This window comes from Cydia pomonella, chromosome 1 (genome assembly GCF_033807575.1).
Source record: "Cydia pomonella isolate Wapato2018A chromosome 1, ilCydPomo1, whole genome shotgun sequence".
NCBI classification, from domain to species: Eukaryota; Metazoa; Arthropoda; class Insecta; order Lepidoptera; family Tortricidae; genus Cydia; species Cydia pomonella.
The window spans coordinates 17,599,227-17,616,270 of NC_084703.1; the positions used below are offsets into that span (position 1 = coordinate 17,599,227).

Consider the following 17,044-nt stretch of genomic DNA (forward strand, 5'->3'; position numbering starts at 1 on the left):
GGTGTTCGCGGTAGGCCCTCAGCTCCAAGTAGGTACGCGTCGTGCTTCATTGTGCCATGTCGGCACAAATTCATTTGACTGGATATGTAACTTTTTTCTTGCATACAAATAACTATAGGTAAGTCATAACGGTGGCTTTTTAGTTGTACAGTTGCCATCAGATATATCGGAGCGGCCAGGGCGCTCACAAATATCTGAAATCTGAACACGCCTCTATTATCAAGGCGTTAGCGTGCGTTTTCAGATATTTTTGAGCACCTCGACCGCTCCGATATATCTGATGGCGACTGTACGTAGTACGGTTTCTTATCGTATCTTCGAATTATTTTGTCCGATGATTCATTTGCCAAATTTTCAGCTTTCAGCTTTTCCTAAATCTAAATCATATTTCTGACCCTATCATTTTATTGGTTTTCTACATTTTAATTCAAACGAGGAATAGGCTGATAGTATTTTCTTTTTCACTAGGACTTGTATTTAATTTATTATTAATTTTTAAATGTGTACTTATTCTAAGATGGCGTAATTCCAATTCTGCGCTATAAGCTAGTATTGTCTCGCTCGAACAAAAAAGTCAATGTTTTAAACTGATCCGTTGTAGTTTTAAAACAATTTTTATAAAATATCAGATATAATAACGGATACATGAATACGACACCAGGCGACTTTTTGAATTTCAATAAATACGTCGTATTTAATTGACAATGTCTAATCCAATATTATGACAACTATTTTTTTCTTGTGATGAATGGCAATGGCATTTTATCTTGTCCCGGCCAATGGCATTGTGCCGAAGAATTGGTAAGAAATTAAAAAAAAAAAACATTTTTTTGTAATATTTTGTCATCAGCCACATTAAATTTATATTAATACAGAAACACAATACACACTACACAGAATACAGTAAGTATTCAGGAAGCAAAATTCTTTGACATCATATGTAAAATTTCAGGTGTTATAAAAATGAAATGTTGTCAATTGTCTCCTTAAAATTGCCGAATATCATAATTACTTTATTCATATCATCCAAGTCTCAGAACACATAAATGTTAAAAAGTTAAGAAGTCGATGGTCCTGGGTTAGAATCCCGGTAAGGGCATTTATTTGTGTGAAGACCACGGATATTTATTCCTGAGTCATGGGTGTTTTCAATGTATGTAAGTATTTATACATACTTACATATATATATATCGTTGTCTAAGTACCCACAACACAAGCCTTCTTGAGCTTACTGTGGGGCTTGGTCGATTTGTGTATGAATGTCCAATATTTATTTATTTAAAAAGTACTTTAAAAAAAAAATACCAAATACCGATGGGTTTCTATTTTTAAAAATTATTAGGTATAAACATATCTTAAGTACAATTTTATAATATTTGTCGTATTAACAATTGTTTTTTTTTTATGGTCTACTGGAATTTAATAACATCCAAACCAGAAACTGTAAAAAAAAGTAGCAATTAAAACCATTGTATTATGTGTAGAGTTATAGGTGACACAGCTCAGGTAAATAAGCACATCAAATATTTTACGTGGGTATAGCAATCAGATTTATATAATGTATATTCTCATTTCTTTATTAATTTTATTTCTCTTTAACCTTTGTAAGAATTCGTTTTCTGAAAGAACCTATTTAATGCATGTTAATTACAATATGTAATATTTTGAAAAGATGTATCCCGCAGAGTTTCTTGCCGGTCCATATAGGGATACCCTCCTCCAATTGAGGGGGGATTTAAGTTTTCTCGGGTCAGAGGTGTAGGGTCAAAGCCGGTGTAGGTTATTTGACGTTCATAAGCGCATTGTAATATGCCTACTTGAATAATAAATTATCTTCATCTTATCTCTTTATCTTATCGTTAATATAGGACAACACAGCAGTCATTAATGTAGGTTATTTGTGCTGGTATTTTGACACTACGTCCATTTGCAGTTTAGGCATTAAGAGGAGGTTGAGTATTGAGAAATAAAATAGCCATTCCTAGATTTATACATTTTGATATCCAGGAAATTTGGTAAAATTTGGTAACGAAATTAAGGTATACAATGAAATCAAAGCAATTTTCATTTGATTCAATGGCTCTGTGCTTCTATAAAAAAATAGTCTTTAAAAATGAATCCTGTAGAAGCCATTAGACCCTTTTGAATAACCGACTGTTTTGACAATTTGGCAAGTTAAGACGCGAATGAAAAAATTCTCGAGGTTACAAATTACAATAGGTAATCACATAGTACCTACACACCATAATGGCCAAAGTACCGTTTGTTGGTTTATTAAACAGATACTTTTTCATTTCTCATGTTCCGACTGAAAGTAGTTTATTGTTGTTATATAAAGTGTCCAGAAAGTGATATACGTTTTTGCTTTAGGGCATTTATTTTTCTTCCAAGAACTTTTTTTTTACGATAAACAATTACAATTTGGTTTTAAATGGATTTGTTTTACAATTCCATTCTTGTATTTAACTCTACATTCCATAAATAGGTAGCGATACTTTCACCTAAATTGTTAATTGAAAGTACCCTCAAGAAATGCTATGATAGTTCATACTTAGCTATTATTTATTTTACTTTCCTCGTATTCGAAATGAAAATGAAAGTGTTTAAATTGGGTGAAAGGCACCATTTCAGTTTCGGAATATCGGCTCTCTCACTGCGTTTGAGCGCCAAGCTACCTCGACTGGAGTGAGTGCCTTTAATTCCTTGGTTAACAATCTACTATACCCCAGTCCAATAACATTGTAGACTTGTTAGATCAGTCTAAGGTATCCTAATTGAAACTAGGTAGAAAGTAAATTGCCGAGTTCTGACCGATTGCACACCATCTGGGTCTAAGTTAGGGATGAAAATTCCGGAGAAAATCAAATGTTTTTTTCGGAAATTTTATCAAAATTCGTTTTTTTTTTGGGTTTTTTCCTGTTTTATTCAGAAAAATTAAATACGTCATACACAACGCCACTGATGAGTGATGACAGTGTCAAATATATAAACTAGCACATTAGACGTGCAACCTTAACCTTCCTGTTTAAATTCCCAATTAAATTTATATGGAAAAACACAGAAGTTAAAAAAAACTTGTTTTTTTTCGGCTTTATTAATTTTTTCGGAAGTATTGTAACTGAAATTTGTATTGTTTTTTTCGAAAGAAACTTGAAAAAAACGAGTCGTTTGGAATTTTTCCCGTATTTTTCCGGGTTTTTTCAACGCTCGTCTAGGTAAACAAATTGCTCAGATGATCTGTGCTAGATCCTTTTCAATGCCAAATTATTTATCCATATTTTCCTAAACCACCGGGCTTCACATTTTTACCTATCTACTTTTATATTCACGATTTGTTCAGGAAATTATAATTTATTTACGTAGCATTCGAAATTTGATTAAGTGCTCTGACATCAATTTGAAAGATATTGATATTTTTCATAAGGAAGATTTACACACTGATTAATATTAAGTTCGAATTCATTATTTTGCTATTGTATTTTTCACATAGCTTGGGTACGGTGACAACGGTCATATCAATACAATGTTGTGAGATTTTGTAAAATGTTGGAATTTTACGGTATCTAAGCTGTGTTGAAAATATAAAATATTACTTATATTTGCGTTTTGTAGCAAACGTTATGAACTTGCACTTAACGCTAATCAATGTGTTAATCGGGCCTTACGAGTGGAAGTAGGCACCTTTTCAACCAGCGCCGAGAAAACGACTATGTAGGAGGAAATTAAATAAATAAATCGTGATTGTCAGTTGTTCACACTGGTCGACAAACCGAAAACGCAAAAGTCTAAATTAAAAGTACGTTCTTATACCCCGTCTTACAAAGGCTTAGTAGCGGCAAAAATCTATCATATTGCTATTTTTGCCATGATTGTATCATCATCACGACCACACACATATACCTATATATAATTACGTCCCACTGCACGTGGCAACAGGCAGCTACGTTGGCACAATGCGAATTGGGGACTTCACATAATTAATGTAGGTATGTTATAAATATTGAATTTCTTATTTGATAACACTCAAAGATAACAAAACCTCGTTAACATCTGATTTGAAAATAACTTAAATCGCTATATTGAAAATATCGTCGAAATTGCTAAATCTGTTTGAGATTTTACCAAAAAAATATGCAAATATATCTGAAAAAATGATAGATTATTTGCTGCTACTGTATACCTATTCGAAGAATATTGCACGTGTTGTATAAAAGCGTAGAGTCACAATCTACTCAGCTTTATGGTGCATTATATTATGCATGGCAATAAGCTACGGCGGCCCCATAAATGCATTTCATCTCATGCCGATGCAACAGCATCACTGTATGTACTCGAACATTAAACTGTACAGTCAGCGTCAAATACTTTGTAGCAACCAAAGTAGCCAAATAGTTCGGTACACCATATATTTAGTATGGTGTACCGAACTATTTGGCCACTTTGACTGCTACAAAGTATTTGACGCTGACTGTACCTACCGAAGTTTAGTAGTCTGATTCTTTTATATTCTTTACAAAAGTAAATATTCTTTTGCAAAATTATTTTAACGGAAATAGAAATACGTTTGCACATTTACAAAACATGATACCTATATGATATACAGTGAAAATAATCATTGTTGTTTGCAGAAAGTTGTAGAGAGTATACACCAAGAAAACTTCAACAAGAGGAAACAACTTGACAGAATTAGATATACTAAGAAGAAGAAAATGGAAAAGTTTCGTCTAACGCAGGTAATAGAAAATTCACGCTTTTAGAAGTGTGTAACTGTATCTACTTTCTTGTTCTGTGTCTTAGATTTTCAAAGCACCGAAATCCCTACTTAGCACACCGGAAACTGTTTTTGTATAAATTGACGAGTTTGTAAGTAATTCTTATACACCGTAAGCTTGCCCATAAGGGTCGAGTAAGCAGAAGGAGCAAAAAATATTATATATCTTTTCCTCAAATAGAAACAAATAAAAAAAAAAATCTGTGTTTCGTGCACATGATACTTAATTTTTTAAATCATTAACACAAATAAGTAAGTTTTTTTATAATGTACAGGAAAATTTTGCGATTTTCCATTAAACTTTCTTGTCTGTCAGTAGGTATGTTTAAAACATAGTAGCAGCGTCGGAGGTCGCAGCCAAAAAGGCATTTTTCACTGAGTTATTACAGAAACAGAATTGCACAAGAATTGTCATTATTTCTAGAACAAGACAGATTATTGAAAACTTAGTGACATACTAAATCTTAAAATCTTTGGGTTACTCGACTCCAACCTACGACCCGGTGTAGTATCGCCCTGCCCTTCTGTCCGTCAGCAAATAAGTTCAATAGGCTTAGCACGAATCCAACCAATAAAACCATCACTATATATTAAGTTGTTACAGAATGGTAGCTACTTTTGAGACCTTGTTTGATCCGCTACTTTTGATGCTGACTGTACATACTAGAAAGCTGAAATTTCACATAATAAATTTAACAAAATATTTTATCACGCCGACAAAGTGGTAAAATAAATCTAAAAATAGGGGATGATTATTTTTGGCTTCAAACCTGTGCTTCGCAAAAAGTTATCCCTTTTAAGTAAGCTTATACATACGTAAAAGCACAACGAAAGTTCGACGAATATGTATAATATAATACTTGACCTTACTGTTAACCCGATGACCTATTTTTGACATACAAGGTGCCCACGAGAAAGCCCGAGAGATTTTAACTACGCATTTCTGAAGCCAAACGCGCAGGAAAAAATGTTATGAGCGTTTAAGTCAATTTCACAAAAAAAAATTGTTTATTTTTTTTCGACTTTTTTGTATGTATGTATTTTTTTTGTTTTTTTTTTTGTATTTGTACATAAAATTTAACGCTCAAACTGTAACTTGAAAATAAAAGAATTTGAACTTTTTTTGCAAAACCTATTTTGACATCTCGCTGGCCCAATATTACAGGGTTCTATGGTTCACTTTTATCGAACTGAAATTTGAACATTGTCATAGTGACATTGAGTCGAATTTCAACTATTTTGAAAATGTAACATAGAACCCTGTAATGTTGGGCCAGCGATCTATCAATAAGGATATTTGGACTAGGTCCCATAGTAGTAACCTCACCATCAAAAAGGCGTTTTGCACTAAGTAACAATAAAGAGTTTTTTTTAAAGTGGCCTTAGCTCTGAAATTAGGCGAATTCCAAAAAAGTTTATTTAGTCTTTAAATATAATCAGGAATATACCGTTAAAATCTCTCGCACCGTGTATTTAACGTTGCTAGAAATTGTAATACACAGAAATCAGAGCGAGTAAGTAGTTTTACATACAAATCTCCTACTCCCTCTATTTTCTGTGTATTATACATACATATTCGCGGGCGGCAGGCGGGTTTGTGTGACATATTAGGATACTTACTTAACCCTAAAATCCGTACACTGAAAAGCAATCGGTACCCCTAGTGTAAATATTTTTGACAGCGAAACGTGACGTACGCGTTTGCGTTAAGTGTCATTTTGTATAAGATTTTTGACTTTCTAAAACGTCCCGCTTGGCGCGCTGTTAAAAAACCCATACAAAATGAGACTTAACGCAAACGCGTACGTCACGTTTCGCTATTGACTAAATTTACACTAGGGGTACTGTATCCGACACTACTCAAGGTTTCATCTTACTTGCACAAAAAACTTACTTGTGTAGTGTGGTTAGATGTAAGCTTCCTATAAATAAAATAGATGCTGTAATATTCTGTATAGGAATAGACGTGTCTCGAGCATATATAAAAATAAAACCTTTTCGGAAGCATTTCCAACGCGAAACGGTGTTTCGAGAAATAATCGGAACCGCTTTAAAACAGGTATAAGTGTATCGCTTTATTTCCGTTTTGTAAATAAGAGTGCTGCCGCTTTTAATGATATTAAATCCGTAAAAACTTATTTACAGTAACCTCCATCCAAAAGAAAATATATATGATTATTTGTAATTAAACCGAAATGAAATGATACCTACATATACTTACGTCAAGTACCTACATGATAACGACATTAAATTTTAATCGGTACCCGAGCCTTACCAAGCGAGTTGTTTCACACTGCAAATGCTACAAGCATCGGATACTGTATCTTATCTAGATATGTATTTTCAAGCTCTTTGTAATATTTTCATAGCTTCAGTCAGCGGAATTGCGTGATCGGCTGTTGTACGAAGTTGGCGGGAAGCTACCCGCGGAGATAAAAGAGCAAACAGTGGCCAATTATGTGCAACGCGCCAACATTAAGAAGAACGCAGCTCTTGCAATCAAAGTCATGTACAAGAAAATCCTAGATATACTTAAAAAGGTGAGTAATTTGAATCCTCATGCGTTTTTACTTAGTTTCCTTCCATGTGTGTATATGCCTCTTATCATACTTATGTTTATTTGATTCAAATTTTGTAAGTTACTCTTAAATTTTATCCACTTTCCATCTATTTATCTGCTGTAAATCACCAAAATTTTGCACCACAATGTAATAAGAGGTATATTGTCAGATGACAACAAAAACGGGCTAATTGCAAAAACAAACGAAAATCAACCTTATTTCGGTACCCGGTACTAATTTGGTTCATTATGGCTCTGAATTTGTGGTAGTCGTTAGTGAGTTCAATATTTGGTTTGCACAGGACGATATTATCATGGAGTACTTAAAATACAATATACTTGCATATTTATTTATTTTATTTTATTACTCAAATTAGTTACACAGCATTATAGTCTTACTGCTAAGGCACTGCGAACTACAAAACATAAAAAAATACAAAGTTACGAGAAAACACAAATAAAAACAAAATACAATCTAAACATTGGATTTGGGCGACGACGTAACGTGGCTCCGTAGCGTCGTCAGACTCGGCGTAGGATTCGGCAGGTTGCCCCGGAACCGCCGAAACACCACACCCTTCGGCCAGAAGTCCGCGCTTGCGATGGTGTCCTGCAGCGTCCGCGGCACGCGCACCACAAATGAACTGAAGTGCACATAGTGACGCGACTGAATCAGGTGCACCTTCAGCGTGAAGCCAGTCTTCCGACGAACGTACTCCACGACCTCGTCGGCTACGGCGGAGTAATGTAGGTGTGACACGTATAGCGCCTTACTCGGTGTCGCAACTTGTAGGCCAGAATTTAAAGTCATAATTTTATAGAAGTTTGACGTTTAAAATAACACTTGCACTGTCCGGGCTGTGAAAAAAATGCCGTCAGCTTATCTTGGTACGATTCTAGTGGCTGGCCAGCGAAGATAATAACCAACGCAATGTCTTGCCTTCCACAATGTCGGGTGGTTGATAGTTTTTTGGCTGTTTTGGTAGTTGAGTTTATACAAATAATTGGAGAGCTGGAAATTGTGCCCACCTAATAAAAATGACTAAGACTTGTGTTCCGAAAATGGACAAAAACGGTGTCCAAAGGTCTTATTCGAACTTTATATTATTATCTAAACTAAGTCAAAACGCTGACCACAGACCCTATTCTAACATACACATATTCATGTTATTGTAAATAATTATCATGTATATATTTCCTAATAATAACAAAGTATCGTAAAAAGTTTCGCACTAAAATAACTATAATTTTTTTGTTGTCTCCCGTAATAGCCCATGGAATTGGTACATTTCACCTAACATCAAATGAGGTAGTTCTGTTTTTATTTATATGTTGGTAGTGATGAAATGGTATTAACAAATACAAGTTTTTGACCTCTTGGGATCATTGAAAAGTACATGAAAATCGATTACATTTTAGGACTTTTTTCAGTTGTTGTGTTTTTTTCCACCAAAATCTAGAGTTGTGGCAAAAGTCACTATGCACACTTTTAAGAAGAAGAAATTTTCAATTAATTGAATATAATTTTTTCTTAGTAAGCCAATTAGTTCATAAGATACGGCTTCTCAAAGGTTTGTACAATTTTGAACTAATTGTAACTCAAAAAAGGTTGTACCAGCAGCTGTGGTTTCAGGAAAGCCGCACTCAAAGGCTCAGCTGTTTACAACAATAGCAATGGTCAATCGTGCGAGAATATACAGGACCGGAGATGTGTGCCGACGTTGAAAAATCATTCATTGATAATGCACCATCAAATGACAATTTCCACCGGCCTAGTCAGGTTGACGTAAAAATGCTACCACACACGCTGGCCCCAAAAGGAGTGCTGTGGATTCAGAGGACCAGCCTGATTCATCAAAGATATACAAGAGATACGAGTTATCACAATTTCCCTCGCTGTACTGTATATTATACACACAATGATCCGAAGGGCTTTCGAGGTCGAAAACTTGGATTTGTCTATTTCATCACTACCAATATGTATAAAAAACAGAACTACCTAATTTGATATAAGGCAACACCTCTAATTTGGTATGATTTCCATGTATTTATAGCCTTAGTTGTATTTATAGAATTACTTTTTTTACACATTTGTATAAAAACTCACAAAATAATTGCCGTGAATTAATACATACATGTTAAACTTCTACTTATGTATGTTCTTCTGTTAATAAATATCAGTTTAAATCTAATATAATAAGGTCGTATGTATACATAATGCAAATTTTTGTATAACATGAGGTATGTTACGAAAGATCATTAATGTCTTAATGTTGATACCAAGTAACTTGCTTTCTTTTTAGGGTTCCGTACCTCAAAAAAAAAGGAACTTTTATAGAATCATTTTGTTGTCCGTCCGTCCGTTTGTCCGTCAAGAACCTTTATCTCGCGTAGCGCTTGAAGGTATAGAGTCGAAATTAAGGCCATATACTTAAGTACTCACTCAAATCTACAGTCTCTTAAAGCTGTGAAAAAAAATCTAAGTTAACGTAAAAGACGATACTGCCGTTTATGCCGCAAAACCACGTATATTTCGACACTCTCAAGGGACTCACAATTTATTTTGGGTCTTAGGTTAGGCATTTTATATTATTAATATAAAAGAAAATACAAAATATGATACAAAAAAGTCAGGCCCTCAGAGAGAGGAACCGCCGCACTATCTGCGGCGTGTCCAAGAATTTGCATCTGACCCTTGATCCAACCACCTAGCGAGAATCTCTCAACTCAAGGTGTTGGTCGAGACTCTTCGCTATGAGACCGTTCGCTGAAACGACTATCGGGACAATGATCGTCGAATCAACATCCCACATGGCGGTTATCTCGTAAGCCAAGTCTAGGTACTTGCTGGACTTTTCCTCGGCTTTGACGAGATTCTCATCATGGGGGATGGTCATGTCGACGAGCACGGCCCGGCGTTGCGATCGATATTTCAGCACGATATCAGGCTTATTGGCTACAATAGTCCTGTCAGTGATGATAGATCGAGCCCAATAGAGCGTGGCACGACCATTTTCGAGAACTGGCGCAGGTGAGTACTTGTAGTACGGTACTTCGCGGTCCACAAGGCCGTATAGAAGAGCAAGCTACTGGTGAATAATCCTGGCTACGAGATTATGTCTGTACAAGTACTCGCCGTATGCAAGATGAGAAGAACCGGAAATGATATGCCTGAGTGACTCTCCGGGACGGCGGCATACCCGACAAATGTCGACCGTACCGTCCTTCAGTATATATTACCGATAGTTGTTCGTCATAATAAATTGTTAAATATCTAATTATTCCCCACGCTTTGCCGCTAGCCCACAAACGCTTTATATATTTATACAATAAAATATATAAATAAATCAGGCGGGGTCAAAAAGGTTTCATCATCATAATTCATACATTACTATGTAATGTTATATGTTATGTAACCCAGTTATCATTATTTTGTTTGTCAGGACTCGTCATACTTCACCGTAGTGTTGGAAGCGTTGAAGCTGGACTGCCGCACGCAGGGCAAGTGCCTGATGGGCGCCACCGAGATGGGGCAGCTCGCCATGGAGTACCTTGACGACCGCAAGTACGAGTTTAACAAACTGGAGAAAGAAATCAAAGCCAACATGAAGGAGAGGCAGAGAACACTTAAACTAGTCCGAAGAGAAGTCGCCTATTTGACTGACTCATTCCCAAACTTGATACGGAAGGAGGTATGAAAATGTGTGTAGCATCTCTTTCTTTAATATCGTAAACACTACATCGAAGTGTATTTATTATATTCGCTTGCATGCCAATATGTTTGGAATAATTTGGAAGTATTTTGCAAAGCCGCGCCGCGTAGCAAAGTTCTATATTAGTGCGATATTGACAGTTGCGTTTCGTTCGTTACGGAGCGTTAATAGACCGCGAGCCAGGAACAGATTTCCATGACCAATCGCCTCCCGGGCTAAAACTCGTATGTTAACGGCTATGTATGATGAGCCCTCTTGGACGTCAGATGCCGCTCCGTTGGTGGGTTGAGGATTTGCACCCACCGAAACTCGTAAAAAATGTGTTAATACTTTGTCACATGCTATTGGTATTTTAAAAAATCGTCAGTTGGTTATACTTATCGCAGTGGTAAGAACGTCAGTTGTAGGGCTAAGATGGTCAGCTCTTTATCATTTGTCACCATGCCTGTCACGTTCAAGTATGTAAGTGCGAAAGTGACGGGCATAGTGACAAGCGATAAAAATGGAACCATGCTGGTACTGCTGGTCGCATGAATATGTAAAAAATAAGCGTTTTACCTTTTTTATGATAGCAATCAGCCGGGAGGCGATGACTGACGAAATATGCTCCTGGCCTGCAGTTTATAACGATTGGCACGTTGGCTACGCGGTCCTAGCTAAAATGACAATCTTTGATGGAAAACGCGAATCAAAACCTAAATAATGAATGGAATTAGTCACGTGACTTTTCGAAGCATCAGGCCTATAACCGCGAAATTCGAAGGTCACAAATTGCGGGCATCTTTCTCTGTCACTCTAATTTGCGAATTTCGGTTTTCGCGGTAGGCCCTCTGTTATGCCGATACATTTTTCTTTACGTTTGACGTTTGTCGATGTACGATTAGGTATCTTCTTGGCTAGATCCCAGGTACCTACATTTAGCGTTTTACTTAGCACCACCTTGTTGCTCCTGAATAACTAAATATTAGATTTTAAAGTTATAAAAATAGGTAACCGGAGAAAATATCGGAAAAAGTAGAAGTCGATACTTTGACTTCCCTTTGATACGATAGCATAAAGCCATGTTTAAAGACTATGTTTCAAGGATATTTAGCTAAAGCTTTCTGCATTTAATGGCAAAAATATTGAATTGCATCTTGAGGTACCTGCAATATCCAGCGCGCATGAGCTAAGTCGGTAAGTTTAAAGTAAGTTTTTGATTTAAGCTACCAGATAAGCCCCTCCAACGCGCACGTTCCTTTATATATATGTCCATTTCATAAATATTTTTTCTCGAGTTAATTATTTGTCTATGCTTGATACCTAAGCAATATTATGAGTAACCGCCCAAAGGTATGTTTCTATGCCTGATAATTTAAAAAACGGAGACAAATGTTCGATTGCTCTCAAGTAGGTCGGGCCGGGCGCACCTTACTATTATATCTCTCTCGAATGATGGTCCCTATGAAAGTTCTTTTTTCTATGGAGTAACCGTCACTTAAAATGTTTGTGCGTAGAAAACGTAGTGATTATATGCTGTTTGGTACGTAGGCATTATTCGGGAATGCAGCACATTTTTTTTTAGTAACATTTTACTCATAAAAATACAGTAAAAATATATTTATTCCATTTTTTTTTAATAAATTAAATTAAATGCGACTTGAAGGAACTGTCATAAGGATGGTCATTCTACGTGAGAGGTACATATATATGTCAAAGGATTTTTGAAATTTTATACAGTAGACAAATAAATACATTTTCTTTGAGAGAAGTTACATTATATATTTAAATGGAATTTGCACTTTATATACTGTTGTCATGATCAACAGGAAGCCACTAACTTGGATGACTTGTACGAGGACGATGACGCTCAGAGCCACCACTCCGTGCACTGGGAGCTGGAAGAAGTCATGGGCATTTGCAAGCGTCTGCAGAAAGCAACCCTCGTGTCGTCGTTTGACCAGATACTATTAAGGCGTGTACTCTTAGGGTGAAGCAGGATGAGCGTAACTTTTTGGGTTGTGAGTTGCGTAATTTAGGTAGCGTAATTTCTGTGACATTTGGTTTCATTTGGATACAATGTTTCGTTCACACGACGTCGCATAACTGATACCTAATTTATTTTGCTGTGCTGTTGATTACGCGACTGAAATTACGCGACTCACATCATAACTCAAAAAATAGGTTCGCGGGCTTTATCCTTAGTTTATGAACTTGTTAACTTTAGGTATTAAAAGCTCGTGCTGGATTTCCTAAAACGAACCATTAGGCGGGCCCACACAGATCGAGAAAAGGCGCGAGGCAATTTCCTCGCGCAGAAAACGGCCAGCGTAGACGTGCCTCGGCCGAGGCGGCATGCTCGGGCGAGGACAACGCGTTTTTTTTTTTGTTCTAAAGTAATTTGTATTACACATTTTAATTTTTTTTACACAGCTTCTACAATTTATGCCAAATTACATTAAAATGTAACATTGTTTTATCCCGGTTCTAGGTATATCTAGTGCGATTTATCGACCACACACGTGTCAATAGAATTTCATCCTTACAGTTCCGATTTAAGGTTCAAATTAATTTGTACTTTCGTAAAATGATACATCGTCAAACGAATCACCAAAACATAACAAATTGAAATATATGCAGATATTTCGGGAAAACCTCCTAGATTGGTGCGGTCTGGAAAAAGAACGGAACGTGTTAATTTACGTGTGATAACAAATGCATTATCTGCAGGCTGAAGGAGCAAACGTATCAAACGGAACGGCTAATGATGCAGCTGCGGCTGAACAGCATGAAGCGCAACGCTCTGCTCGAGAACCGCAAGCACGGCACACTCATGCTCGACATGCTGAAGAACGTCGGCCAGGAGAACACTAAACTGTAAGACATTTTTTGGAACAATCTTACAAATCGACATAGCCTCAAATTAAACAAAGCTTGTACCATAGGTACAGTCGCTTACGATTATTATTATTTTAATTATCAATTTAGATTACCTCTACATCTTTAAGTAATAATCCTATAATGAAAATAGGTATAAATTCATTTATAAGAAATTTAATTAAATGTAATTAAAAATATATGTAATATATTAGAAGTAACTAAAAATATATTTTTATGATTTTCGGGATACAAGTAAAATACTGAAAAAAGATACATTATCTCCAATATGCTCGGAAATGTTCACCTTATTGTAGCCAAAATAGTACGGGAAGTTCTTCGTTATGGTCAAACACAAATTAAAAAAATTCAAACCATTATTGTCGTGTTTTAGGGGATGGGAAGTTATTACTGTACTATATTTTACTTTTTAAAAACATGAATACCCTAAGAAAAACAGCCAATTAATATAGCCGCAGGCTGTGTCTACACGACCCGGTCAGCATCATTTCGAGCTATAGGATAGAGTCGTGTATGATCGTGCGAATACTGAAAAAATAAAATCAAGACTATATCACTTTTTTTAAGGATCTCATGCGTGCAAATACAGCTTATATTGCACAATTATATTTAATGAGCAATATCGAATGGTACTGAATGGCAGAATAGTTGTGCCTTTAACTTTTAAAATATAATTAAAGAGGGAAATTGTTTTTGACGTTTTTGATGTGAAGGTTCAATTTGAGGGCTGGATGATGCTTACATTATGATTATTTTACCCGATTTCCTCGTATGTTAGGAGAAAAGCACTATATATGCCTCTGCAGGAACGGTGATTCGTGAATTCGTCTTTGTCGGACTCCGCTACACCTCAAAGAATAACTGTACCTACCAATTTTCAAAAATACACATTAAAAAGCTCTCCAATTAGCCATGAAATTGATTGGATGCCTGACAAGAGATCTAGAATATGTTTTATTGATTTCAAAGATGAAGATTTCAACTTGTCAAAAAAAGGGTTCACACAGCTTAATAAAACCACTGCTCGTTCAATGTTACGCTTACGGCCGCTCTGTGACGACCAACCCGTGAGATAACCATACCCGGTCTCCTATTTGTACTATATGTAGATATTTTTTCTGGCAATGAATTTGTTTAACAAATACACACATTATTTAAAATGTGGATCATTTGAATCCACCCTCTACTGTCATATATATATATATATATATATATATATATATATATATATATTCCTGTATGGCTAAGACTTTGTCGAAACTTGCAGTTGCCCAGAAATTTTTCCCCTGTCATGCATTTAGACAACGCACTGAAACTGGGGATGAGCATTTATTGTCACTCAGTCTTTTCAAATATTTTTGACCCGATTCGTGTACCCATGTAAATTTTGCTGGCTATACCTGAAATACCTGAACGTGACTACGCTCTGCCATACAGATTAATAAAAATTTATTTAGCCATAAAAATACTTATTATAGCGGAATATGTTAACACAACAATGAATATTTACTTATGTTGGGTAAGTCTCTCATTTCATAACAACATTTTAACCAGTTATCTGTTACAATTAATAAACGTGGATTATTTGACTGGTTCTTCAAACTATTATGGCATAAACCTATCCCTGCCCACGTCATATTCTAATCAAAATATGAACCTCGAACTCTCAGCTGCCAGTACGTACAGCAAGAAGGTTATGAGCGGATTAATGTCGCTGATTGGTAATTATTGACATTATATGCATTTCATCTATACATATCTGTGTAAATTAGTGTAATAGAGATGACTATTATTTCGTTTATCAGTTTTGATTACAGGCTCTGAAATGTATCGTCTTATTTAAATGTCAGCGTAATTTTGTATGTGTGCTAATTGTTCTGAGAATTTGAACGGTAATGTTCTCAAATGCGGATTTAATGTTTTATTTCCGTTCACTGCCTACATGGATAAATGCCAAAGTTATTAAATAAAAGTATTACATAGACACGGACATTTGCACAATCTCAACGTAGATGTAACTCGTAACAAACAACGCGGGAATTTTTAATATGATGCTTAAAAAGGATTCCAGTCTCGCTTTGTCGATGTCCTACACATTACACATGCCAAATCTGCCTGAAATTCAATCGAAAAAAAAATTGATTAATTTGTATGAAGCGGTGGTGGCCGAGTAGATATGACGTTCGACTTTCCATCCGGAGGTCGCGGGTTGAAATCCTGGCTCGTACCAATGAGTTCTTCGGAACTTAGTACGAAATGTCATTTGATATTTACCACCAGCTTTTCGGTGAAGAAAAACATCGTGAGGAAACCTGCATACATTTGCGAAAAAATTCAAAGTTGTATGTGAAGTCCCCAATCCGCATTGGGCTAGCGAGGGGACTATAGCCCGAGCCCTCTCGTGCATGAGAGGAGGTCTGTGCCCAGCAGTGGGACGTATATAAGCTGATTTATTATTATAATAAGAATAAGTTGTATGAAAATGACCGGTACCGTTTTTACAGTAGTGTTTTTCTACTAGAGTAACTTGAGTAAATAATTTTTAAAAATAAGTTCTCCCACCAAAAAAAAGTTACAAGAGTAAAGAGAAAGAGTAGATTAAGTTAAAAGAGTGGCCACTAACACCATGCTGAGGGCGTTAGATGAGCGCCTCGACTGCCCGCTCTTTAGGTACTAGACAGAAGTAGTGGGTAGGTCTAAGTGGATATAGGTATAGGTTACTAACATAGTGTTAAGGCTAAATTGTTACTAACAAAACTTTTCGATATGAAATAGTTTATTTTTACATTTTCATGTAAAATGTTGCTAAGACGAGACCATAAGGCTCGCACTGTAAAAAGTTATCAGATTTCATGTATAAATGTTCATCTCCTAGTTTAAGAGGTGTGGGGGTAAAAGTTCCAAGTCTTAGAATTTTTTTCTTGTTTGTGTATCAATACTAGCTTACATACCAAATTTCAGCTTTCTAGGACTTCAGGAACTACCCTAAGAGTTTTGATGATCATCAGTGAATGAGTGAGTGCCCGTAACAAAATCCTTTTTTAAATATCAGAAAAATGTATGGTATAATAGCTATGCAATTGAAAAGTTTTATGTTTAATAGGTCCACTATTGACATCGTAT

At 35.9% G+C, this 17,044-nt stretch overlaps 1 protein-coding gene across 2 annotated transcripts in view; it reads left to right on the forward strand.

The window, feature by feature from the left end:
- Positions 1 to 17,044, forward strand: part of LOC133517200 (uncharacterized) — a 34,691-nt gene that overhangs the window by 2,386 nt on the left and 15,261 nt on the right. For both annotated transcript variants that reach the window (XM_061850409.1, XM_061850416.1), the window contains exons 3-7: positions 4,629 to 4,733; positions 7,141 to 7,311; positions 10,775 to 11,023; positions 12,853 to 12,998; positions 13,754 to 13,900. In XM_061850409.1, coding sequence (XP_061706393.1) covers positions 4,629 to 4,733; positions 7,141 to 7,311; positions 10,775 to 11,023; positions 12,853 to 12,998; positions 13,754 to 13,900 — 818 coding nt within the window. The remainder of the gene's footprint in view (positions 1 to 4,628; positions 4,734 to 7,140; positions 7,312 to 10,774; positions 11,024 to 12,852; positions 12,999 to 13,753; positions 13,901 to 17,044) is intronic.